This window comes from Brassica napus, chromosome A4, assembly GCF_020379485.1.
Source record: "Brassica napus cultivar Da-Ae chromosome A4, Da-Ae, whole genome shotgun sequence".
In the NCBI taxonomy this organism is placed as follows: Eukaryota; Viridiplantae; Streptophyta; class Magnoliopsida; order Brassicales; family Brassicaceae; genus Brassica; species Brassica napus.
In genome coordinates, this window is record NC_063437.1 from 20,267,033 (window position 1) to 20,293,823 (window position 26,791).

General features: G+C 36.5%; 7 protein-coding genes across 8 annotated transcripts; 3 read left to right on the forward strand and 4 right to left on the reverse strand.

The window, feature by feature from the left end:
- The first annotated feature begins 375 nt into the window (after nucleotides 1-375).
- Nucleotides 376-1,598, forward strand: LOC106431081 (putative methyltransferase DDB_G0268948). The gene is made up of 2 exons (XM_013871889.3): nucleotides 376-709; nucleotides 868-1,598. Exons 1-2 carry the CDS (start codon nucleotides 560-562, stop codon nucleotides 1,522-1,524), a joined length of 807 nt encoding a protein of 268 aa, XP_013727343.1. The 5' UTR covers nucleotides 376-559; the 3' UTR covers nucleotides 1,525-1,598.
- Nucleotides 1,599-5,371: 3,773 nt separating this feature from the next.
- On the reverse strand, nucleotides 5,372-8,380 carry LOC106448964. The gene has a single exon (XM_013890776.1). It carries the CDS (start codon nucleotides 8,378-8,380, stop codon nucleotides 5,372-5,374), a length of 3,009 nt encoding a protein of 1,002 aa, XP_013746230.1.
- A 6,040-nt stretch (nucleotides 8,381-14,420) lies between these two features.
- On the reverse strand, nucleotides 14,421-16,361 carry LOC111215281. Its single transcript, XM_022718724.2, has 5 exons — nucleotides 15,483-16,361; nucleotides 15,040-15,154; nucleotides 14,843-14,967; nucleotides 14,675-14,756; nucleotides 14,421-14,571 (listed from the first exon to the last, which is right to left on the reverse strand). Exons 1-5 carry the CDS (start codon nucleotides 15,697-15,699, stop codon nucleotides 14,436-14,438), a joined length of 675 nt encoding a protein of 224 aa, XP_022574445.2. The 5' UTR covers nucleotides 15,700-16,361; the 3' UTR covers nucleotides 14,421-14,435.
- Nucleotides 16,362-16,580: 219 nt separating this feature from the next.
- On the reverse strand, nucleotides 16,581-17,672 carry LOC106431125 (probable calcium-binding protein CML35). Its single transcript, XM_013871940.2, has one exon. The coding sequence runs from the start codon at nucleotides 17,386-17,388 to the stop codon at nucleotides 16,735-16,737; it is 654 nt and encodes a 217-aa protein (XP_013727394.1). The 5' UTR covers nucleotides 17,389-17,672; the 3' UTR covers nucleotides 16,581-16,734.
- A 42-nt stretch (nucleotides 17,673-17,714) lies between these two features.
- Nucleotides 17,715-19,076, forward strand: LOC106431128. The gene is made up of 3 exons (XM_013871941.3): nucleotides 17,715-18,148; nucleotides 18,598-18,692; nucleotides 18,837-19,076. Exons 1-3 carry the CDS (start codon nucleotides 17,954-17,956, stop codon nucleotides 18,961-18,963), a joined length of 417 nt encoding a protein of 138 aa, XP_013727395.1. The 5' UTR covers nucleotides 17,715-17,953; the 3' UTR covers nucleotides 18,964-19,076.
- Nucleotides 19,077-22,007: 2,931 nt separating this feature from the next.
- Nucleotides 22,008-23,217, reverse strand: LOC106447546 (cysteine-rich and transmembrane domain-containing protein WIH2). Its single transcript, XM_013889493.3, has 3 exons — nucleotides 22,976-23,217; nucleotides 22,726-22,903; nucleotides 22,008-22,267 (listed from the first exon to the last, which is right to left on the reverse strand). Exons 1-3 carry the CDS (start codon nucleotides 23,019-23,021, stop codon nucleotides 22,222-22,224), a joined length of 270 nt encoding a protein of 89 aa, XP_013744947.1. The 5' UTR covers nucleotides 23,022-23,217; the 3' UTR covers nucleotides 22,008-22,221.
- Nucleotides 23,218-25,245: 2,028 nt separating this feature from the next.
- On the forward strand, nucleotides 25,246-26,772 carry LOC106447547 (protein EARLY RESPONSIVE TO DEHYDRATION 15-like). Of its 2 annotated transcripts, none has more exons than XM_013889494.3 (3): nucleotides 25,246-25,399; nucleotides 25,990-26,343; nucleotides 26,417-26,772. In XM_013889494.3, the coding sequence occupies exons 2-3, from the start codon at nucleotides 26,016-26,018 to the stop codon at nucleotides 26,560-26,562; spliced, it is 474 nt and encodes a 157-aa protein (XP_013744948.2). In that variant the 5' UTR covers nucleotides 25,246-25,399; nucleotides 25,990-26,015; the 3' UTR covers nucleotides 26,563-26,772. The 2 variants fall into 2 exon arrangements, with proteins under 2 accessions (XP_013744948.2, XP_022574142.2); XM_022718421.2 differs by having other exon boundaries at nucleotides 25,352-25,396; nucleotides 25,985-26,343.
- The last annotated feature ends 19 nt before the right edge of the window (nucleotides 26,773-26,791 follow it).

Here is a 26,791-nt window from a genome sequence, read left to right on the forward strand (position 1 = left end):
TACTTTATAAATATTTATACCCGTGCATGAGCACGGGAAAACCACCTAGTAGGGAGAAATAAGTGATGCATCTGTATTTAAATGACCAAATATACATAATAATAATAATATCACCGGTCCATTTGATAAAAAAAAATGTATATATATCACATGGGCTTTTTTAAAGGTTAAAATACGAAGTTAATTCTATTTTCCAAATTATAACCATATGGGCTTATTTTGTGAGATTCCTCAATTACTTTATTAGCTCTATATGGGCTAATGACATAGTCAACAAAGCCAATACATAAGATTAACAATGGGACCGTTGACCAAAACAACGATTAACAAGGCCCTTCCATATGGGGAATCTTTTCACTATTTTGGATTCATTCACCATTTGTGACAATACAAGCTTGACTCGTTTCTCTCGAATGTGACAATACAAGTTTGACCCGTTTCTCTCTAGAATCATTGGATTCTTCAAAACCCAACATCAAATATTTAACTTCTTGAATGTTGTAGACTTTCAGTCTTGTATAAGCAAGGAAGACACCTAGAAAAGAGAGAGTTAAAAGAAATGGCTAAGTTCTTCATAAATCAAGCCAAGCAATACGCTGCAGCCCGGCCTAATTACCCGATCCAACTCTTCGAGTTCATCGCATCAAAAACACCGTGCCACGACCTTGCATGGGACGTTGGTACAGGAAGCGGCCAGGCCTCACGATCGGTAACAATGTTTACTAATTTATATAGGCAATTTCCTGTTTTATTGTTATCCTTCAATTTTGATTTAAAACCAATAGCTGGATTTGTTAATATATATCTAATGATATTATATTTTATTTGTTGAAAACGTAACATCCTAATTAGTTTTGATTTTTGTAGCTAGCCGGAATCTACAAGAATGTGATTGCTACCGACACAAGCTCCAAGCAACTTGAGTTTGCTGCAAAGCTTTCCAACGTACGTTACGAGCTCACTCCACCGGTGATGTCTTTGTCGGAGATCGAACAGCTAGTAGCGCCTGAATCATCGGTGGACTTAGTAACCGTCGCTCAAGCCCTACACTGGTTTGACCTACCAACCTTTTACAGCAACGTGAAACACGTGCTCAAGAAACCAGACGGAGTATTCGCCGCCTGGTGTTACACCAACCCTGAGGTCAACGCCGCCGTGGACGAGGTTTTCCGGCAGTTTTACAAGGAAAAACTTGGCCCGTACTGGGATAAAGCTAGGCGGCTTGTGGAGGATGGGTACAAGGGAATAGAGTTTCCGTTTGAGAAGATCATGGATGAGTCAACGGAAAGTCAAACTTTTCCGGTTAGGTTTGTGACGGAGAGAGAGATGGGGATTGAAGAGTTTTTGACGTATCTGCGGTCCTCTTCGGCGTATCAGACGGCTAAAGATAAGGGGGTTGAGCTTTTGACGGCCGAAATGGAAGGAGAGTTTGTTGGTTCGTGGAAAGAAGATGGGGAAGAGAAGAAAGTTGTTAGGTTTCCTATCTATTTGTTGATTGGTAGGGTGGGAGGAGATCGTGTCTGAATATTTTGTCTTCTTGATTTGAATTGTCAAAAGAGTCCCAAATAATTGAAAAACTTGTGTGGTTACATCCAAAATACATTTATTTCGAAAAACAACACATGGGTTTGTAGATGAGATATGGGGGCCATGAGTGATAATGACAGAGTAACATAAGTCGAACATGTTGTGTAGTTCCAGCTTCCTCGGGGATCGAATCTTTCGCTAAGCAGCCACAAGCTATACTTGTCCTCTTTCTCTCTATAACACGTGCGACTACACGACACTTTGTGGTTACTACTAGTATCGACTCTTGCTAGTTTAGTCTTCTCAGGATTAAAAATTACTAGTTTAGTTCCCAACTTATAAAAACTACCAACAAAATGGTTTGGATTCCGTGGTTGCAGCTGAGCTGAGATAGAAGATTTACTCTGGTAACGTTGTGAGAGATGCATATTCCTTCTACGTGTCGAGACTAACTGCTCAAACTACTATCTGATCAACTAGCCGGTCTTCACTTAAGAAATAGTTAAATTTCCTTTTTTACTAGATAATTTTGAGAGTTCAAACTTAACTCATATTTTCAGGAACCGAGATGTATGTGCAGATTTACTAGCAAAAGATGCCAGAACCATATGCATAACTTTTCCCATCTAAAATTAGACATAACCGGATATAGTTGTTCACCAGATATAATTTTTCTACCAGCCAATTTATGATCCGTTGACAAAAAAGCCTACCAAAAAATTAGTAAATGGCCGAAGTTTTTTGGCTCATCAACTTTAGGGTCTAGTTGATTACACATTCATTGTGGTTTGTAGAATTACCACAACATCGTTTCGAACCCTAATTTTGACTAACAAACCAATAAATCACGCTATACTATATTCATCTTGGTTTGACTAAAACATTGATACGATGATTGTGTTAGGTTCGTATGATTTTGGCGTTTTAGTTAGGATTTCCAAATATGTTTTTTATTTGGATGTTAATCTTTAATGTCAGTGATGGACAACATGGATAATTTTGAGTTTAATTTTTAATGTTAGTTTGATGATAAAATTCGAGTTTAATTTTGAGTTTAATTTTTAATGCTGATAGAATTTTCGTTTTAATGTTAGTTTGATGATAAAATTCGAGTTTGATGATAAAATTCGAGTTTAATTTTTAATGTCAGTGATGGACAACATGGACAACATGGATAATTTTGAGTTTAATTTTTAATGCTGATAGAATTTTCGTTACTCTAATTTTTGTTGCTGTAACTTTTATCGTTCTTTGGATATTTCTTTGATACCAATAACAAACGTATCTATCAGCATCTTGATGGTGTTGGGATGGATGTCTTTTCTATCCAACTAAATGTTAAAAACATTTACAATTTGCAGAATTTTGGAGGATATTACTAGTGGACAGATATACAACTGTGTGTATTTAGGCGTGTGAGGACGAATAAACATCCTAAGAACTTTCAAACTTGTAGCCATATGCAAAGTCATACCCAATGTCGCCATATCGATATGTCCAAAACATCGTTGTGATTGAGTCATTGCAAGGTGCAAAATGTTAACTAAAATACGATCTCATCTTGTTTGAAACTTTTACAACTGATTTTTTGTTCTTTTGTGAAAATTAAAATTTAAAACATTTAAGTTGATTTTAGATACAAGATTAGGTATTGTAGTTTATATAAGACTCAAGGCCATATCAAACTTCAAAATTATTACCAAACTATCAGCACTTTAATATGTTTGTGCATTTCTCTGCGGTCTAGAGTACACTTCTCTCTATATTCTCAACAAAGTATGTCTGCGTCCTATTGTCCTAAAAAGACATTAAAATAACCTTGGAAATAATTTATTCTTCCGGTAGGGGGTTTTTATTCTTTAGGAGTTTCACAATCATTCTTCTACGCGTTACTTGTCATAAAATTAATGCATTTAATAAAATTCATTTCCTAACCACCTAATAAACAAATCTTGTGCTGGTCCGAATATTCCACGCCTCAGTGTGTGGTTAGGACTTGAGAAGCGGCGCAAATGCATTTATCTATCTCACGTAAATTCAACTGAAACTAGGCTTTTGTTGTGGACCTTATGGTGCATGTATCTTTCGTTTACTTCCAACTTAGAGTTCGGCGGAATCTATTAAAAATTTAGAGTAAAACTCGTATAAAGTAAAGAGATTCACATTGTATAGAAAAGGAAAAGAAGAAGAAACATTAGAGATTGGGAGGGTCCATGAACCATGATCCATATTCACAGGCCACGAGTCGAGTGGAGGACAGTTGGTCTGCACTCTTGCTTGGACAATGCTTGTGGACATAGTGCCTCCAATTTGATTCTTCTAAATCTGAACTTTACCAAAATATAATTGGGTGTGACTGAAAGTGTTGTAGAGTCTTTTACAACCATAACTTTTTTTACAATATTAAATATTGTCCAATCATATTTACACAACTTTTTAAAAAATTATAACTTGTATTTCCTTTTTATCATAAAAACAAAATACATAAAGAGTAATATTTTTTGTATTTTTAGAAGATTTATAAAGTAGTTATTAATAAAATCAAACTTATAGCCCAAAATTTGCAGTATTAAAATCTATAACTTCAATTAAAAACTTATAGCCTGAATTCTACGGTCAACATATACAATCACCATCTTAACAATCAGATCCAGATTAATCCAAAGATCGCTAGCACATGTAATTTTTGGATGGTTAAATACATGTAGTTAGATTAGTTGACAAAGGAGAAAAAATTATGTAACTCGAACATTGACCAACATGTACGACGCATGTATACTAGTCTAACAAACATATCTCATGGCATAAAAAGACTCCATTCAGATTAAAAGTCTTCATTACTTACACGGTTTAGAATTTGGCAAAAAGCAAGAAAAGATAACGCATGCTTAATACATGGAGATAAAAGAGGTAGTCGGCAGATTTTGAGTGGTAAGGAAATTTTCATGTGGGTTTAGCATGAACAAGTCTTCAGCGCTTTTTTCTAAACCACCGTAAATGCGTTAATTAAAACTGTTACAAAATCCACATAAAACATTAACACAAGTTTTGACTAGATGTACAAGATAAACTAGTGCTCTAGAATTGGTATAAATGGCGTCTGTCATACCGTTTTAAAAAAATCAGTTTATACGGAGCATAAACATCAGTCTAAATACTAATTTCTTATGTAACGTCTAGTTACTGTCTAGCGATTTTTAATTATTAAAATACACTCAAGTTAAAAACACGGTAACTCGAATCAAGTCATATTCGGATCATTAAGATGTCAAATGTTCTTTCGATTATAGCTACTAGGGGCGGTCCCGGGCTACGCCCGGGTTATGGTGTATGAAAATATTTGCAACACATTTTTTTTAAATAAACAGTGTATGTTATATTGTAGACAAAAATTAATTAACACATCAGTTTGTTTGAGTAATATAATGTTTTGAAAGTTGTGCAAAATGAAAAATAACCTTAATATCTTTATAATTTAATTCTGTTATAAATTTCGTGTAGAAGCAAAATTGTCCTTATCATTATAAAGAGCAGATTTTAATGTCTTAGAACATAGAAGAAAAAACATAAATAAGACGGTGGACTTTTGATGAAGGGGGTGGTGGTAGGGACGGAGTTTCCATGATGGGGAGCCTGAAATTTATTTTTAAATATATCAGTGCACATAGATTAGTATTAGTTATCAATTAATTAGAGAGTAGAGTAGGAAGACGTACTTGTAAGTAGTGAGGTAACCTTCATCACGAAAAGAGTTTTAGTTCTGATTCATTTTTGGTGGTACCTCGAGTGCTGCATAGTAGATAGATATGAATTATTAGATAAATAACCACTTCGATATCTTTCATTAGATTCTGAGTTTTGAGTTTGACTTACTCTCATGTGGGTGAAGGCGGTTGAAGATTTCTTTGTAGACTATGTTCTTCACTTTTTGTTTGTGTGAGTCTTCGCCTTTGATGATTTGTAGTCCTGCTTTGCTTGTTACACGTGATAGGGCCACGTACAGTTGACCATGTGAGAAGACAGGTCTAGGAAGGTATAGGATAACCTCTTTTAAGCTTTGGCCCTGGCTTTTGTTGATTGTCATTGCATAACACAATCTGATAGGGAACTGGCGTCGACGTAAAGTGAACGGTAGCTGTGTTTCCCCATGCAAGAGGACTACTCTTGGGATCAGAACTTCATTTCCAATGTGGGAACCAGTAATTATATCTGCCTTAAGCACCCTTTCGCCTATGTGGGTTAGGATCATACGGGTACCATTACATAATCCTTTTGTTTGGTTTATGTTTCGCAGAAGCATAATCGGGGCCCCAACTTTGAGAGTGAGTTTATGGGAAGGCAATCCTGGAAACTCCATCGAGTTGAGATACTCAATGGCGTATAGTGTATCATTTTGGTTAGATTGAGTTTCCGAAACCTCAAAGCTATCATAACTGTAGTAGTCTTTTGACTCTCCCTCGGTTTTCGAGATTGTATACGCATTGATCTCATCGACTGTATCATTTCGGGGTGTTAGGATAGCTTTGTCGGTGTAGGTACTTTGGGAGGCCTCTATTTGGTTGGTATCACCATACGCTGCATCGACAACCTGCTTTAGTGACTCATCTTTAGTCTCTTGGAGGAATGTTGGATCGATATTTACCATTTGGTCATGGTAGCCATCGTTCTCATCTTCTTGTTCTGATTGCAGACGACCCTCGCCTACTTTGAGAAGCCAATCAGAGAACTCTTTTTCGTCCTGGTTGACTCGCATATTTGTCTTCAAAGGGAACTTGTGGCAGACATTCCATAGATATGAATGACTTATCGAAGCTAAGACAGTATCAGCTCTACTCCCTTGTGGAACAACCGGAAGGGTTTGTCTAAAATCACCACCTAACAAAACTGTTTTTCCGCCAAAAGTTTGATCCTTTGCGTGTGGGTTTTTCATAGACATTATGTCCTTCAATGTTTTGTCAAGTGCTTCGAAGGCATGTTTGTGCGTCATAGGTGCCTCATCCCAGATGATAAGGTCCGTTTTCTCGATGAGTTCAGCGAGCATAGTACCTGGTTTGATGTTGCAGAGCTTATCTTCGTCGAGCTTCAAAGGAATATTAAAGCGTGAATGAGCTGTTCTTCCGTTTGGTAGTAGCAATGCGGCTATTCCTGAAGAAGCAACCGGGAGAACGATTTGTTTCCTCGAGCGAAGTCTGGATATGATGGTTTGATAGAGGAATGTTTTTCCTGTGCCTCCTGCGCCATGTACAAAGAATAGTTTTCCATCCTTTTTATCAACAGAGTCTAAGACTGATTCGTAAATCGCACGCTGCTCGGCGTTAAGCAAGTTGTACTGATTGTCATGCTTGAGCGTTTCTTCGGCAACATCGTAATCCATTTCTTGGTTCCACAAACTGTTCCCCAATTCTTTTAGCAAAACAGGTTTGATCTTAGGCATCTCTTTAATATCGTTTAAAGAACGATCTTGCATGCGCATCAACTTTTCCACTTCGATTAACGTGTACTGCTCAAGTGTCTCATCGTCCAGCTCCAGATTTGTGTGGCCTAAGATCCTTTGCCTCTTGTGAAGTATGTCCTCGCTCATTGATTTCCATGAGTGCTCCCATAGTCCTTTGGGGCTTGCAACGAAGCAAGTGGTTAGAAAGGTGACAAACATATCGCGGAGTTGGTATGGGGTGGCTGTTCTAGCACCTTCTGACATACTCTCGAGCCATTCAACATCATCGTCCAAATAGCCTCGTGCGTGGCAAACCGATTTGAAGTCAGGGTATTTCACGTCGTTGAAAGTTTTCAGCTCGTCATAACTTCTAGGACCTTTAATCTTATTGATGAGGATCCTCAGATAGTATCGATCACCTGCTGATGGATGGACAGCCACAATTCGCCCAATGGTTTTTCCTTTCTTACGCTCAGACCAGACTTTGGAAGTGTTGTTCCAGACGAAATATTCTGGAATTTGCACATAAGTTAATGTCCGTGCAAATGCTGACCTTCTGCATAATACCATCCATTCAGTAAACATTGTCTTCTCAATACCTGGTTTGCGGATTACGCGGCCGAGGTTATCAGTTTCTTTAATGGTGATGTTATGCTCGCCTTCTAAGTGAATGATAAGTTTCTCAACGGAAGGCTTTCTTTTATGTATGTGAAATGCGAAAGTTCGCCACATGGATTCACAAGCTGACAAATACCGGGCTTCGATGTATTCTTGGATCTCATTCCGCTGCTTAATCACTTTTTCCTTTGGTTCTGCAGAAGCAACTGTGTCAGATGTAGTTGCCGTATTTCCTTTTTCAATAACTGCGGATGCTCTGTCAACACCCTTGGTTATGTACTTGAATAAGTACTTCACTGCGCTTGTACGGTTACACCATTCCACATTGATATGAGCCTCGTACTTCTTTAAGAGATTAACGTTATGAGGTACAACAAACGTGTTGTTCAGGGTTGCCCCACTTTTAACCACAGACTCATTTTCATTTCGGCGGCGACGATATAACACGTACCCTGATTTGTCAATCGAAGTACTATCATTATAAGGCCGAGGATACTTCTTTGTGCACACATTGTTTTCCATACACGGTGACTTCGGATTAATGACACCACATGGACCATGGATCATGTGTTTTGTCACTAAATTATAAGCTTCGGGGTCTTCTTCTTTGTTTGGGAGCTCGGCTGAAATAATCTCATCTACCTCTTCCGAACTTGGTGTTCTGGATGAGTTTCCAAACCACAATAATATATGTGCATGAGGGAGGCCTCTTTTTTGAAACTCTATTCTGTGGAGAGCTGCAGTGTATGGCTTGAAGAAAGTTCCTTTTTTGAAATCCTTCAGCAGCTGATCTAACTTCATCTTAAAGACCCGACATTCAATGTCTGGTCTTCATTGGGGGAGTCTCCACCGTATATTTCAAGATGTTCTTTAATCTCTCTCCAGTTAGGATTGGCCGTCATTGTGATAAACAAATCCGGGTTCCCATATTCTCTGCAGATAGCCATCGCATCATGATATTTTTCAACTAAGTATCGAGGCCCGCCGGTGAAACTGGGCGGCAATATGAACCTTTGTCCAATAATTTTAGCATCAGTGTCACCCTTGCTAACAGCATCGAGTACATTACTGTAGAGCTCGGCTCGCAAAACATCTTGATTATTTCTGGCCCACCTTAGCCGATCTTCTTCGATTGCCATATAAACGTCCACAACATATTGATGGAGGAGACGACCCCCTTTAACCAATGTCATCCCCTGGTTAAGACGTGTCTGTATCTGAGCAGCGTAGTACTGGCGTATTGTCAAGAATTGCCTTGTTCTCGAGGTGCCTGTCTCAAGATGCAATGAGATTTCGGGGTGAAATCCATACTCACCATGTGGAAAGAGAAGAGGATATTGGAGGCTCATGTACAGAGGGTGGTCGTCACGTATCTGCTGCAAAGTGTCAGATTGGAATTGAACCACTATATCTCGTACTCCAATTGTTGATGACATATCCCCTACGATAAGGCCTGCGACCTCACTCGTACTCGGGAGATCGTATTCTTTACCTTTCCCTTTATCTGAGAGCAACCTTATATTAAACTCTTGCCCGCTGTCTTCGTAGTAGTCACGTGCCCGTCGGAAAAGCTTGGCTAAACAATTATTCTCATCAAGCATCTCGATGAGGCGCGCCAAGGTTGTCTCATCAAGATTACCTTCTGTTGAGGTTTGGCCCATCGCGTTTAGACGGTTTCTGACTTCGTTGCCCGTATCAAATATATAAAGCTGGAGATATTCGGGGGGGGCGGCCTTGTCTCGGTAGTAGCGAACCTATTCTATGGTGGGTTTGACCTTGGATCCGTATAGTGTAGGGTCCGGGAGCATTCACCACTGTATAATCCATCTTCATTCCAATCGAGGTGAAAGCCAGTACCGAATTATAGACTCGAATGGTATCTCGAAACCACCTTTGCTGAAGAAGTTCTTCTAACATGGGTGGGGGTTGATTGATCGGTGGAAGCTTTATTTGGCCATGGTTACAGCAAATAGTGAAGGTTAGTTCACCTGTTATGAAGTCTTTACCAGTGCTCTCTGAAGTCCACATTAATGCACCACATTTTGTGCATTCTACGATGGGGTTATCTTCGGCTTTAGATGTGGAGCCTTTATCTGTGGATAAAGGTGTTTTAAATTGTTAAAACATTGCGGTTAGTATTTTTATAGTTAAGAGCGTTTAATTTATTATAAAGAGATATAATATTTTATGTACCTAACATTTACCGATATTAGCTTTTAATTTATCGTGCTCATTCTCGACATTTATTTAAAATATGAGTTGAAAATATGCACCTTTTTCGCAGTTCTTGTTGGACGTAAGTCATGAGATCCTTGTGGAGCATGTAGACCTATACGTATAACATATGCAGATGAGACGTATAAGTTTCTGTTATAGTTTCTACATTGTTTTAAAGTTGACAGGGATTGTTACCTTGTGGCAGGGATGACGTTCGTTTGGATAGCAAGATGGCTTTTCTCATCCCTCGTGCGTTTTTCTGTCTCACTGGATAAATTAAAAGTGATCCATTTAAGACAATATAAGCATTAGATATTGTGGGATAATAATGTTTTTAGACTGGATTGGTTTTATACCATAAGTGTCACATTTATCACAGCCACCTGTACGATTAAATTAGATAAATAATTTAGTTTATCAATAGATACTGGTGTAAAATATATTATAGTTATCTATTTAAACTTACAATCATAGTATTTTGGTTTGAAAGTCGGTGGATTGCATATCTGATTGACTACAAAATACATTCATAATTTAAATTATTATTCTCGTAGAGTATAAAGTAATATATCTTCAGAGTAATGACACACCTTTGGGCTTGTTGCGTGATCCGGGTGGGCGTCCTCTTTTTCTTTTATGTGTGATCCCGGTTGAAGTTCCTGGATGGGAAAAAAATTAGAAAGATGTTTATAACATATCTATATACTATTTTTTAAAAAGTTATGGGAGAACACTTATCGTTCATACAAATAAGGAGAAGTCCATATTATGTTACAGTTAAAATACCTACAAAATTTCTGATTGTATCGATGTTCAAGTTTTTTAAGTATAAACTTTATAAAATTGGACCTTTTTAAACAGTTAGAAATTATACAATACGCAAAAGAAGTAGTGTATTAAATGTAGTTATTAAACTAAATTGAGTTTATTTTATTTGTATTTAAATATTATATAAATAGATAAACCCAAAAAGAGATGTTTAAATTAGATAAAGGGACTTTTAGGATAAATAATAGATAAGTCCACAGCGTTAGAAATTGGCTATATGAGCCCAAATAAGATACAACCTAATATTAATTCGAAGTTCTAACCAGGTTTATTCGCCAAGCGTAAGATTCTCTGTTCTATTGTAACTTTGTTTTAAATTGTGTATTTGACAGGATCTTTTTGAAAATAGTCATTAACCCCAAGCTTAAATAAACTTTTAACTTTTATTAGTCTTCATATTAAATAGATAGAAAATTTGAGACATAAAACTAAATTCATAACCGTGATAGAGTTATGTGCGTTCCCGACAGAAGATATCCGATGGCCAGTTATGTGCACTCGCCTGGCTGGGGAAATCGTGGTCACGTGAGGGTGAGTGAATTCTATTTGTGAACTAAGAAAAGTTTTTAGTATAATATCTTTACCAAATAATTATATAATGCTTTTGTAACTGCTTAATATGGGACGAAGGTGATTTTTGTAAAAAGTAGAGTCTGGAATCAAAAATAGTATAGTTATATTTTCTCTCTTTGAATCTTTCAATCCTCTTATAAATTTTTTAGAACATAAAGTTATCAAAAAAAATCTCTTCCAGTTGCATTATCCGAGTATAAGTTTAATCTAATATAGACTTTTAATCCAATATCCCAATTAAAATAAACACTGTTAAGTTTATAGTATTTACCTAATTTGATATTTTAATGGTAATATCATACACGTCTTTTTTTATTCATATTAATAAGGAAAGTAGAGATTGGAAACAAAAAATAATATAGTTATCTCTTCTCTCTTTAAAGCTTTCCTACCAGAAAAAAAAAAGCTTTCCCATATTCGTATATGTTATGAAATTCGATTTTTTTTAAATTTGTAATTAAAGTAGCTTCAATTTGTAAATATAATGAATTGTAGTAATTTTTTCAATTCATAAATCTATACAATTTTATCTCCAAACAACCATATATTTATAGTGGACTTCTTATCCACTCTGATCATGCCTTACTGCTCACTAATGTTTTTTCATATTTTAAAAATTAATTTTAATATTTTCTATCACGAATATAGAAACAATTTATTTTAATGATTTTCGAATTGACTATGTATGTGTATAATATTGTTTTGTAAAATGATAATGTCCATGAATGCTAGCAAAACAATACCATTCATTTAATAGTATATTTATTCAACTTTTCTAATATGAATTTTAATACAATGAATATACAGATAAACGTTACTACTTTTTTTTACCATTTTCTTATTAAAAGAGTTTTTCCCAAAAATATTAGCCTAACTTTAAAAATAGAAATTTAGATGTTTGCTCGGTAATAGAAATAGTTTGTCATATAACCGAGAATAAAGTTATAAATATTAGTATATTTAGCTTAGTATATTGATAGCCATGTGAGGTTCCTGCGATGTTACAGAGTTACTACCCTACCTTTTATAAATGAAGATTGAAATGTTTATTATATGATCGTGATGGTGAATTTAAATTATTGATTTTCTCGACTTCTTGTAATATTTTGTTAAATTATCTATAATAATTTATATTTACTGTGGATTTGTAAGAGAGTATATTATGTTCTTCATCTAAAACTATTTTTTGAAAATTTTGTTCAGGATTCTTATGTTTTTAGGTTCAGTCATCCTTAAACGAACTATTAGCTTGGATTTATGGCTTTGCTAAAATTTTGGAAAACATAATAATGAGATGTTATTCTTTTTTTATATACTATAATCAGGGTTAATGCACTGATCTCGCCAAAACAAAATAGTTACAGAACTAAAAATCATGAATCTTGGAAATACATGTGACTTCTCCTTGCCTAGTACTATGCTTTGTATAAGTTTAACTGTGTTTTGGCTTTATAGTAAAACATCGGATTCATCTTTATTATAAAACGTTGATTAATATATCTACCTTAGTATATTGGGAGACATACTAAACCAAGAGTTGTATTTTGTCTAATACGTGTTGTGTTCTAAAGCTATATGAACTATTCTCAATTCTGTTTGATAAAAACAATACTGTATGCAAAAGTATGTATTTTTGTACCTGCAGTTTCCAAAGGGGATGATCGAGGTGTGTCCTCCATTCCTGTGTAATTTTACCTAGAGAAGCAAACAGATTTTTGGCTATAGGGGTGGATGAATATTCATATATCGTTTGTTTGTTAAAAATTCGTTACACTTACAGTGTCGTTTGGCGACCTTTGTAGACAATTGTAAAAGGACCAAAGGAGGAACCAGGAAGGAGAATAAAAATGTTACAGAGTGTTTTGATAATCGAATATTGAGATGGGAGTAGAAAGCGTTTTGTTTAACTTTGTAGGAGTAAGTTTTAGGAAAGTATTAAACTGATTGAGATACGGGAATATTTTTTACGTTAGTGAAGGAAAACACATTTAATAAATGTGTTTGAAATTTACGTTTTTTTTTTATTTTAGTAAGTGAATCCTAATATATTTATGGACCAGTTGGTCTGTCATAAGCCTTATAAAATCGCAATATGGGAATATATTCATAATATTCGTTGACTTTTATGTTATCTACATGCAAATAAGTAGAAATTAACTTGTTGACCCAATTTAGTAAAATACTCTGATATTTGATAACAAATGATTCTTAAAAAAAACTCTGATAATTCAACATGAGAGAAAACCATAGTCAAGGTAAAAAACTCTCATAATTCAAAGACAAAATGAAAAAAACCATGCATGCAATTGTAAATAAGCAAACACGTAAACTGCAAACTTTGAGAAGTCAAAATGAAAAACCATGCATGCAACTGTAAATAAGACAAACACGTAAACTGCAAACTTTGAGAAGTGACATGAGAACTCTAGTTCCCACACTTAGGGCGTTTAGCTCTCTCCACCTCAGAACTGTAACAGGTTCTCTTACTCCCATCTGCTGAATCCACACGGTTTTCAGATGTCTCCTCAGAAGTCGCAGTAGTTTGGTTACCTTCCGAAGACACTGTGGCTGGTGGAGTGTCTAGAGGGAGGATCTTGGTCACGGTGAGAGATCGGGTCTTGCCTGAAAAGTTATGATCTGTTACTTTGACACAAAACTTATGCTTCTGACCGATAGTGCTGATTAGAGCTTCAGGAACAGGCGCCTCATGGCCAACTTCTTCGTTCCCATTAGCCTGTCATTCAATCAAAACTGGGTCAGGCTTATATGTTTCAGAGCTTAACCTCATGAAAACCAAACAGCATCTACTCAAAACGTTACAAAACTTATATACTTAATTAAATTTACCTCAAAATAGCTTCTGACTAACTCTGATGCTGGCTTCCCAGTCAGCTCACGACCGGCATCACCAAGTAACACAAAAACAGCTTGGTCACTGTTGTCATAAACAGATATCTTTGACAGGTACCTGTTATGAAAGAATGAGAACCTAATCACAATAAAAACGTAATTGAAGATCAGGTTAGAGTTCTTACTGTGGAACACCAGATACGTTAACCTTTCCACACTTCTTGTTTGAACAGAGCAACGAAGTTGGACCTTTGTTAACCTTACTATGGCACCCACTGCAGGCAATGTAGTACCACGAAGAACCATGCACGACGTCATCGATCGTGGCCGTGCACTCAAAGAAGGCGTCCTGCGAATTTGCATAAGATTATAAATTTCTCTTAGTGATTTAAGTTATATAGATTGACTTTACCTTTGGAAATTCCTGCCCGATGTATGAGAATATTTCCCCTATAGTCATTGCCTCACGCTTGGTTACAACCTCTGCATTAACCTGCTCAGCAATATCTGGATTAGAGCCCAACCTGAGACAGAGTAAAAATCATTGATTTAGTCAGTCAACACAGTGAGTTAACCGCAAGCACTTCATTGAGTAAAAGAGTAAAAACAAAACACATAAATGCTTACCAACTGAAGTAATCTATGGTAGGTTGGACATCGTAGTCCATAAACACACGCGAAGAGGACATTGAGGTCAAAGCAAGAGTACCTGTGGTCACATGGAAAACCTATTAAAGAACACGGAATGCTGATATATAAGTGTAAGATACCTATAGTATAGATAGAAATCAAAACCTCCGAGAGTCTTCGTGTTAACGGTCGTGACCAGTAACACAGTGGGTGTGCCCTCGCACGACTTGAACTTTCTGCAGAAATCTCTTGCAGCCTGATCCCAAAGATATAACTTCATGACCGGTCCACTGCAAAAAAACGATACTAAGAGATTAATAGGAGTAAAGAGAAGTAGTGTCTAAAAAATAGTGTAAACCTACTCATGTGATTGGACATGAATCAGAACACGCCTCGCCTTTGCTATCTCCACTTCGTCAAGAACTGGGCCCTCAACGATACTCTGACCATTAACCAACTTCATGTGGCCAACAACATCTAGTACATTGTTCATCAATTGTGTTAGCAATCAGTGTTGGTAATAATGCTCAAGTACTCAATAATTATTTTTAGTAACATTGTTCATCAATAATATCTAGTGAAAACCTCAAATCGCAAACAGACGCAGTTTTAACGTACACGATAATTAACTCAACCAATTCCAAATCTATGTTTCCAAGTTCAGGCAGAGAATATTGAACAAACCCAAAACATTAACTCAGCTAATTTCAATTCTATGTATCTAACCAATAAAGAATTGGAAAATCATACTTCTAATTATCAAGCAACTCAATTGAGAAATAAAATGGGGAATCACAGAGCTTACCGTAGAGGTCTCCTTTGAGGTCGCAGTTAGCTTGAAACTCTTCACATGAATGGAACCGAAAACGGTCCTCATCAAAATGAGTGGGACAGTCTAGAAGAACCGCTAACTCCGAGTTCCATGAGAACGACACTGTAACGGCATGATCAGCAACCCGAAACACAGATTTGTTCCTCGATCCGTAGAAGTTGTTGAGTTTGTAAACAGATCCTCGTTTCATATCAGGCAGATATTTTTGGATACGCCCCGGGGAAACGAATCCTTGAATAACAGTGCCCTGCGAATCACAACATAAAAGGAAAAAATAAATAAGTGAAGAACGATAACGATATTATGACAAACGATTGATTACTTAACCTTCTCGTCGATGAGTAGCATCTCCATGCCGATGAGCGTCTTCTTCAGTGGGTTCCAAGCCTCCCAGAAATGGATGAGCCGAAACCGCAACTGCGCTTCGTGGTGACCCAGGGAGAGATCTTTGAAGAACACAACTTTCTCATCGCAGTCGGAGACAATGGACTTCCCATGTGGTTTCATCGCCATCGATCGAGTTTCTAAAGTTTTGATCCGCAATCGGGAGAAAAACCATTATATAAAGAAAGAGGAGAGGGGGTAGATGGAACGAAACCATAAAGTTTGAATTGAAAGCGAAATTGATGGATGAAACGGATTGTGAAGAAAATACACAGTCGCTACAGATTCAGAAGAGAAGAGAAGAGGAAGAGAAATGGGGAAGAGAAGAGAGTATCGCGACTTGGCTTCGTAGAGCTAGGGTTAGGTAGATGATACGGCTTAAGGCGACTCGCGACGAAGCCACTCTCGAACTGAAACCCAATTTCAAGCCCGTAGCCAAAAACAGAATGAAGCCCATACGAAGCCCATTCACGAAATGAAATGTTTCTATTGGTCGAATATTTAATCTGACGTGGCAGCATAGATATTGAGGGAATGTCCCTTTTAGTATTGTGATTTTATCAGGATAAAGTAGCATACCGTTCAATTCTTTTGAGAATTTTAATTCAATACTATCTGAGGAGAAAATGTATATTTTGATGTAATTCCAACGTGAAAGTGAAACTAGAACACGTGAACACACTGGTATAGTGATTGATTGATTCTTGACGGTAAAAATTTGAAGTGCTTTGCCGTGACAAAATTATACCCAAATTACAGTAATAGTAAAAAATAATGTGTAAACAAAGGAGAGCATAACGATGTCATTATCATCAATCATACAAACATGACTCAATGATGATCACTCATCGCTGGAGCCTGAAGCTTCCATCATGCGGCAAAAGTCATCAAAGCAAACAAAACCGTCACCGTTCCCATCAACCGTCGCTATCATACGCACACACTCCTCTAACGTGCACCGCTCGTCTCCGATAACTCCAAAAACTCTATGCAGCTCCTCCGCCGATATCCTCCCGTCGTGATCCACGTCAAAAAACTCAAACACCTCTCTCATCTCGACCGAGCTTTCATCAGAGTCAGAGGAGGATCCCGCCACGCGGCTAGCAAGCTCCTCGAGGCTGATACAACCGTCTCCTCCTCCATCGACTTCTTGAAGCATCAGAGTAACCTCTTCTTGACTCGGCGGTTCAGGGCTCAGCCTGCTAAGGAGGGCAGCTAGTTCTTTTCTTGAAACCACGCCGTCGTCGTCGCGGTCTATGAGCTTAAAGGCCTGTATCAGCTCGGAGTAAAAATCTTGATCTCCTCCGGGGAGGACACTGACGGGAGTGGCGGCGGGACCTGGCTTGAGGTCGCTGTAGGAGCCGTCGGAAGAAGCACCGGAGCTGAAGGAAGAAGGTTCGGATCTGGAAACGGAGGAGGACTTGGACTTGGAGCGGAAGATACGTTTAGGGCTGAGGCGGAGGAACTTGGAGCTGAGGCTAGTGGCGAGCTTCATAGCGGAGAAGATAAGAGAAGAGAGAGGAGATGATGTGTATGTTAGTGTGTTGTTTGGTGTGAGGAGGAAAGAGCGAGGAAGGATGGTATTAAATGGGGGAGAGGAAGAGGGGAAGCCATGGCAGCTTCCGCGAAGCTTCGTGGAGAGAATGGTTCTTGCTTGATACTTACTATATACCTATACTTATCATATTCATTCATTCGTTCATCATTTTCTCTATCCTTTTTTTTTTCTATGATTAGTTAGTTTTACATTTATTACTATGACTATTCAATTTAAAATTTTATTTCTCTTTTTATGATTTACTTTTTAGGACATACTCTTACTTGCACATAAGACCACCTCCATCGGAGGCTTTAATGAAAGGTTCTAAAAAAAAAACCAAAAAAAATAAATGGAAAATGAGTTAAAATGACAGAACCGGTGCTAAATATAACACTTTTAGAACTGATAAGGACCCTATACGTGCTCATTTGTTATTGGCTAATGCCTTCTCTTTCTTCCTTTTCTTTTTGTCGATGTTTTTTTTTTTGTTTGAGAAAGAGATCTTCGTCGATTTTGATCCATGGTTTTGAGAAATCATCTCTTCACTTCACCATGGCTGCTTCAGATTCGTCTCTCCACCTTCAACCCCAAATCCCTTCCTTTCTCCTTCTCCAGACCCGCCTCAGCTTCCCTCTTACCTCCTTCCATCTCCTTCAAACTCCACTCTGAATCCCCTTCCCTCTCCATCTGCGCCGGAAACGTTGAGATGGTTGAGGTAAAAATGTCTCAGCTTTGTGAAAGGAAGAAGCAGAGGTTTTTTGTTTCTTAATTTTCTTGGATTTGGTGGTGGGAGTCTAAAAATGTCTCAGCTTTGTGAAAGTTAACACTTTTGAACTCCGTAGAAGGTATACGCTGATGATAGTTTGTACTGGAAATGATCATTCCATAGAATGGGAATGCCCCTTGTCAAATTCAGTTACTTAAGCCTTCTTTTGTTTCTTAATTTCCATACGTTTGGTGAAAGTTTAAACAATGTCTTACGTTTGGTAAAAGTTACCACCTTTGAACTCTGTAGATGGTATAGACTAATGATAGTTTGTTTGTAAATGGTCATTGCTTAGAATGGGAATGACCCTTGTTGAGTTCAGATGATCTTTACTGAATTACAGATCTTAATTCCATGTCTATTTTCCTTTGCTCTAAATATTTTTGTATTTGTCTCAGGCGATGTGCAGAGACAGCCGTCTCGTTCCTGGGGCTGCAGCTACTGAAATAGAACTGGTTCAGAGATTGAAGGAATATGTCAACGCAGAAACAGGGTACTCTCTTCTACTCAGCTTTTTCCGATGATATCATTTTGAGTCGTATGTGAAATATTCATCACTGTAAGGGTAAGGCTAGCTTATAATACAAAACTGCTTATGGTTTGGTGGCTAAACTTGTTTTATGCTTTGATCTTTTAGGTTGGACAAATATGCCATCTCCAAATACGCAGAGAGCTTCAAGTTTCTTATATCGATTAGTTTTAGGATTTTGGTGTGTAAATTGATTACGATCGGGAATGACTCGTATGTACAATTGGTTGTCTAAGCTTATGATTGTTGTGCCATTGAAAAGATCTTGAGATTGTTGTGATAAAAACTATTTTCATGTATGGTTCTTCTAGACGATGTATGCTTATCGTATATGGTTCTTTTTGAGAAGTTGGGTTTAGTTTGTTTGAGTATAATGCAATGTCTTCTGTGTAGTTGGAACAAATCAAGATTTCGAGTAATCGGTTTTTTCTCATTTACGATTTGTATTTGTATTTTTCATATGTTTTATGTAATTTTTATTAAAAATTTTATGTATGCTTTTATTTTAAATCATTCTAATTAAAAAAAATTTTAAAAAATATTTAAGAACCCCTATAGGGTTCTCCCATTGGAGGAACAAAAAGTTATTTTCATTAACCAAGGTTCTTAACTTCTCATATCACCTTTAAACCTATTAATTTAATTATTAGAGCCCATTAGGGGTTCTAATGGATGGAGTTGCTCTAAACAATACGAAGTAAACCATTAATTTAAGACCGCTAAAATTATGAAGTAATTTATTAAATTTCATTCATCATTTTCTCTGCCATTTTTTTATGATTAGTTAGTTTTACATTTATTGCTATGACTATTCAGTTTAAAATTTTATTTCTCCTTTTATGTTTTACTTTTTTACAACATACACTTATTTGCACATAGACAAATAAAGAGTAAACTATTAATTTAAGACCGCTAAAATTATGAAGGAATTTATTAAATTTCATTCATCATTTTCTCTATCATTTTATTTATTTTTATTTATTTCTATGATTAGTTAGTTTTACATGACTATTCAATTTTAAATTTTATTTCCTCTTTTATACTTTACTTTTTTCGACATACTCATACTTGCACATAGACAAATACGGTTAAGACCTCTAAAATTATGAAGTAATTTATTAAATATTGTTTTCCAGATTGTTTTGAAAAAGATTATTATAGTTTTTATTGAATTGTTTATAGATATTAAAATCTTAATATAGACCATGCTGAGTAAAAAAGCAAGCCAGCGTATCTACCGGCACTAATTACCAGGGGATAAAAAGTTGAGTAAAGAAACAAAAAATGTACTTGTCGCGAGTTATATTTGTGTTTTAGATTCGATTCCTAGTTATGGTCTGACATCGTCACAGGCACATGCAGGTGCAGCGTGGTGGTTGCCTAGTCATGAGTCATCTTACCTAATTTTGTTCTTAAAACAAAAATCTTACCTGATTTTCCTTTACTATTTATTGATTGGTTGGGAATAATTTTTTTTTCTTGACATCTGTGGGGAATTCCAAACGGTAAGTCCTAATCTCTACGAGACTTTCAATTCGGGCACACACGGTTATAGGCGGAAAGGTGGCCAAGACGACTCGAACCCAGAACAAACACTTTAGCTGGAGTTCCATTACCACTAAACTAAGAATTCTTGGTTTTGGTTGGGAATAATTGCGAGAATGTTTTCTTAGAGATCTATTATTTATTTTTGTTATTATTATGAGTTTTATTTAATTAGCGAGTTAATAACTTAAAGTTGATTCAGACTCGTGTGTTTTCCATGACACGAGAAAGAAGATCATCAGTAAGAAAATTAAAGGTTTTCTGAATTTTCTTTGTCGACTTTTTTACTTTACAAGTGTTTCTCTAAGAAATTTCTCAACATTTGCACGAGAGAGACTTCAAAACAATAACAAACTCATGGGATTGACTATAGGTAACTTTTTTTCTAGTGCTAAAGTTAACACTGGCGCGGCCAAACACGTTGTGCGTGTGTGTGTTTCTTTTGAACCAAATTGTTAAATAGCATTATCAAGATTCGGCTGCATAAAAACAATTGACAAATATCTACAGAAGGTAAGACGCACTACTTGGTACGGCCGACTTTGGTATTTAAAATATAATTTGCGGTAGAACTGATAACAAAGTTGATAAAACCTAATAATTTAACTTTATCTCTTGACATTCGAAGATGTTATCAAATTGCGGTGAACGTTCCTAGAATGATACAAAGCAATATCAATAGTGTTTGTTGTTGCCTTCTAAGTACCTGAAGAAGCTTTCACAAAGCTAAATGTAACTACTTGGAACTAAACATTTTTTCAGAAGATGAGTTCTTATTAAACAACCCTCTAGTTACTTGGAAATATAACAGATTGATTTTTTTGATCAAATATAACAGATTGATTCAATGAATGTTGCAGTTTTGAAATCATCTCCATCTGTGAGAATTTTCTCCAGAGTATGGGCTTTAAATGGACTTCCTTTAAACAATAATTACTTAATTAGCGTATAAAACATTTGTGTCATAGCCCAATGGGCGAGTACAAGTATCAGATCCATGACTGGAAACCAAGTCTAGTATAAGAGTTGACAAGGCGGCCCAGCCTTGTGTTCAGTGTGTGTGTCTGTCATGGATTTAAGAAAGAGAGAGCGATTATTTGTCAGAAAACAACAAAACGGCGTGGGTCGTCGCCTGATGCTTCCTACGTTTCTTGTGACTTCTTCCAATAGTTGTGATCCTGAGTGACTCCACCAGTTAAAGCCTTTTCTTTTTAGGTATGGCTGATTTGGATGTTGTGTTAGTTGGATTTCTTAGAATATCTATTTTGATTTTTAATTCATCGTGACGGAATGAAAAGCTGCATGATAACCATACTTCTAATGAAATCTATGACTGTTTTTTTTGTTCAAACGTGTTTTTGGCATTAATTTATGTTTTCAAGTTTATTACGTAATGTTTCATGCCTTTGCTAATTGCTACAAGTTAACCTCAACCGAGTATACCTTCTTTTACGTAAACACTTTTGTAAAATAAGTTAACAGTAAAACTATATATAATAACATCATCTAATTTGGTTGTTTCTGTGTACTGGTTGCACCTGAATCTCCCAGATTACGAAAATTACCTAACAACAACATTAATGAAAGAACCAACCCATGTGGCCATGTGGATTGGTTTGCAACATTGGAAAATGAATCTACTTTCCAGTTAAACTAATATCAACATGTGCAAACAAGCAGTTATAGTAAGCAGAATCATTCAGATATGAATTATGAATTTAGAAAGTAATAGACTGAGGCAAAGGAGTAACGTCTCCCCCACAAATTTACATTCCCATTCAAGTCTCAAATCCAAACCAAGCCAGAGAATAATAGTTTTTTATGAATCTAAGAACATATAACCGAAAGAGAATAGACAAGAGAATGTATCCAGCAATTCATCATAAATGCCCCATTACTTAATTAAGTTGCCAAAACACTCTCTTGCAATCAAATCAGCAGCTCTGAATCAGAAGCAAGCATCCAAGAGACAGCAACAGCAGAGAGCTGCAAGACTGCAAAAAAAAAAAAAAAATTCAGAAACATTAGTCCACTTTCTCCAATCAGTTCTCGTCTAATAATAATAGAGTAACTAAAACTTGTGCAAAAATAGCAAACTAGTAGTAGACCAGCTCAATGTTTGATGCAAATATGCAAAAAAGATGAATAATCACATTCTTGACTCTTAGAGTAAGGACAACAAATCATTCAGAATGTCAAAATCAATCTGACCATCAACAAACTAGCTGTAGCACAAGAATCTGTGGTTGAATATTCAAACACTGAAAAAGAGTCAAACACTTGAAAGACTAAACAGATCACAAGAACAAGAACCAATCACAATCAGTCGGATTATCAACAAAGTCAAGATCTAGTTGACTATTCAAAGACTGTATAATAGTCAAACACTTGAAAGACTAAACAGATCCATACAAAAAAAAATAATAATAAAAATCTATTTTTGTGACTTTACCATCCTTCTAGAAACCCAGGGCTGCCCTGTTGCTGCTGCTGATGCTGCGGCGGCGGAGGATACTGCGGCGCGTAAGGAGGAGGATAACCTTGCTGAGGATACCCCTGCGGAGGATAGCCCTGAGGAGGATAGCCCTGCGGTGGATACGCATCCTTCGGGTATCCCTCCGGTGGATAACCTGTTTAAACACGCAAAAGAAGTTCAGATCCATAACACGAGATGATGAAACAGATCTGAGAAATCGAGATACCTTGAGGAGGAGGAACGCCGACGGGAGGTTGATTGTACTGACTCATTGTTAGGAGACGTAGAGGAGAGTGCGAAGCTTAGATCGGGAGAGAAGCGATAGAGATGGGTTGAGAGATGATGTTAAAGGAGGGGAAGATAGTGTGTGTGTGTGTTTTTAAGTAAAACGCGTCTTTGCAGTTACTTTTTTTTCTTTCCTTTTTCTGGTTTTGTGATTATCGTAATCGTTAAATACGATGTAACAACCCAATTAAAAAAAGATACTTTTTATATTAAAAACAAGATTTACGCGGTTTCTTCCCTTTACACTTTTACAGATACATACGTACTTCTGTTTTATTATTTTAAAAATTTTAAAATCATATGGTTGTCAGATGCGTTACTTAATGAGAATTTAATTGATTTCTTCTTTTTTTTTTTTAAAGTTTTTATATATTACACTATATTATAGTGTTATTCCCATAAATATTTACATATACTCCGTTTTTTTAAAAGTAGTGTTATTCAGTTACGTTGTATGTGTGATTAAAGATATTTTAAACCGACAAAAAGACAGATTAATTTGATTTTTGAAGAAAAAATTATGTTGTTTAAGAATCGATTTGATTTTTTTTTTCAAATTTCAGTCATTCAATAATAACACCTTAATTTCTTTCAAAATTTATCTTCATGTTTTCTAGTAGTGTTCGAGGTGCTGTTTGGTACACCTTATTAACTTGTTGACACTAAAGAAAACACTATCAAAAGATGTTTTTGTGGCGTGCAAGTTTATTAAATGTAAAACATAAATAATATAATTTAATGCTCTAAATCATTACATAACGATGGTTGAAATGAAATACATTCCCTAGTTACAACATCACATCGAAGTTTTTTTTTATAAAAAAAAAAGAGAGAAGAAGACATCATGCCGTTTATTTTTCAATAAACGTTCTTGACATTCACATTTTCAACCAAATATATACTTTATCGTTTTAGTGTTCATATTATATTCCAAACTATATAATCAAGCAAAAAATGATGTCAAAAAAAAACTTAAGAAATGACCCTCATATTTAATCAAATATTCAAATCTAGCTAATAGAACCCCAGATCAAAAGCAAAACCAGAACATATTTAGTCTCCTTGCAGCTGAACTACGTTGTGAAATTAACTAGCATTGCCTTTGGAGTTCAGACTCCAGTATATATCGTCGCCTCCCTTCCCGTCAAGGCGTCAACTACTTATTCTTATTCTTGAGCTACTTCATATACTAGGCTTGCCACTAATAATTAAAAACTGACCATATATAAGCGGTTGATGAAGATAGTTCTTCGTTCGTGTTGATACAAAACAATGAAGAAGAAACCAACAACTTCAATTTAATTCTACTATACCAACAAAGACCTACGATCAATTTTGATATCATGGTTGTTCTAGCCTACTAGCAAATTGAGAACTGAGATGATAATGGGAATTAAGATGTATTTAGTAAGAAGATGGAAACATTGACAAATGACAATCAAACTGAATCCTACTATAATACTACACGGGGTAAAGTTTGCTGTCTTTGATTTATTTATGCAACTAGCAGGTGCTTGAAAACCCTCCAATGTAAGCTCAACCTTGAAACAATGATTAAAAGCGAAGAATATTCTCCAACTCATATCATAAAAAAAAAGTTCCCCTAAAATAAGATACAAGTTGAAAGATTAAAAAATACACATCTCCACTCACTAGACAGATAAAACTACAGCACTATAATATTATTGAATGTTACTGTTATCTTATCTAATCTCCTCTTTTACATATTTTCTTTTGGGATAAATCATCACAGCTCCACTCATAAACGCACACTTACAAAACATGGGAACCCTCCACTAATTAGATCAAACAACAGCACACGATAACATAATTCTTGAACGTTACTAGTGATCCTAAGACATCATATACTACTGTTCTCAATATCTAACCTCAGATTCTGTCTACAGACAAGTTACAAACAATGCATGCATGTTATCTATAAGACTATAACCAACAAAAACCATGGGTGGGCTAGGCCCATTGTATCCTTAACGTCAACGAGCCTATATTGGATTAGTTTCCTACCTTATCCTCTTCGACCGAATTTCAAAAGATATTTTTATAGTATTTTTCTAGAAAGAGAATAATAATTCACTTTGTACGAGTCGCCAACGGATTGGACACGAAACAAAGTCAAATAAAGCCAACAGTAACGCGTCAACACGTGGACGGCGGATTACTCAAAACCACGTCAGGTACGGGTCCAAACCTACCCACTTGTCCCTTCACAAAATAAACCAACGAACCTTAGCTTCGGCTCCGAGCCTCGCTTTATATAAATAAAACTCTCCTCCCCTCATCTTCGTCACATCGTGTTTTGATCCTTATCAACTTGAGCGAGTTGCAGATATTTTCACAGGCCAAGGTAAACGATCTCGTCCTCTTCTGCTCGATCAGTTTCTCAAAACCGATAATCTCATCTTCATTGATGATAATATGTGGTTTCCGGGAAAGTTTTTTGAAAAATTCGAAGAAATGAAGTGATCGATCGATCGATCTTCTAGCTTTCGATCTGTGTGGTGATCGTCGATCTAGCTAATAGCTGTTCGATTCTTCAAACAACCGTCACGTTTCTATATTTACGATCGATCGGAAGTTTATAGCTATGATCGGTTTGATTGATAGCTTCGCTTCCAGATCTGGAATCTCTCTACTTATGATTATGGAGTCAGATCTAACATCGGCGATTGATCGGAGTTTGTAGTTAACTGAATAGCTTTGATCGTAGTATTGATCTGTTTGATTGATTGATTCATTTCCAGATCCGATGATGAATAGATCTATTCGTTTTAGCTGTTTTTGAATCGTCGATAGTTAACTGAATAGCTATGATCGTAGTATTGATCTGTTTGATTGATTTGTTTTCAGATCTGATGATGCATAGATCTATTCGTTTTGTGAATCGTCGAATCATTGATATCGATTCTTTTGGCTGTTGTTTGTGTGTGTGCACAGATCTAAGATCCGAGTTACAAAGCAAAATGGCGATGGTTTCAGGAAGACGTTCTACGCTAAACCCCAACGCGCCTCTCTTTGTCCCAGCAGCCGTTAGACAAGTGGAAGATTTCTCTCCGGAGTGGTGGCAGTTGGTGACGACCTCGACTTGGTACCATGACTACTGGATCAGCCAGCACCAAGGAGCTGACGGATTCTACGACAACGGAGAGAGTCAAGAAGTCGATGTAGCTGATCTTCTTCCGGAGTCGTTTGATTTCGATGACATTGAAGATGTCTTCGAATCCGAGTTTGATCATCAAGGTTACGGTGGATATGTTGGACAACAGATGTATCATGCACCTTCTGACTTTGGTTAGTTACTTTAAATCAGCTCTCTATCCCGATGAACAGAGTTGGAGACTGATTGTTGTTGTGTGATCGTCAGGTTTAGGGAAGAATGGTGAGATGGTGAGGAAATCGAGTGGGAACAGGAGTCCTAGGTCGATTGTTGAACCGGCGAAGTATGCAGAGAAGCCAGCCAAATGGGGGAACCAGAAGGTTGCTCCACGAAACATTCACCAGCCTCGTTGAAGTGCAAAGTTAACTAGGCAGAGTATGTTGTATCTTTAGCCACTTGTACCTTTGTAATTTTTAGTATTTTCTGCTTTCCACAAGAGAGAGAACCTGTAACTTCTTTGTACCTTTATGATGTTCAGTCTCAAACTTGTTATCTCAAAAAAAAAATGTAAAAACATAAAAAAATTGTAAAATTTGAAGAGAAATGAGTACTAGAGTTTCACACATGACCTCTTTGTAGATT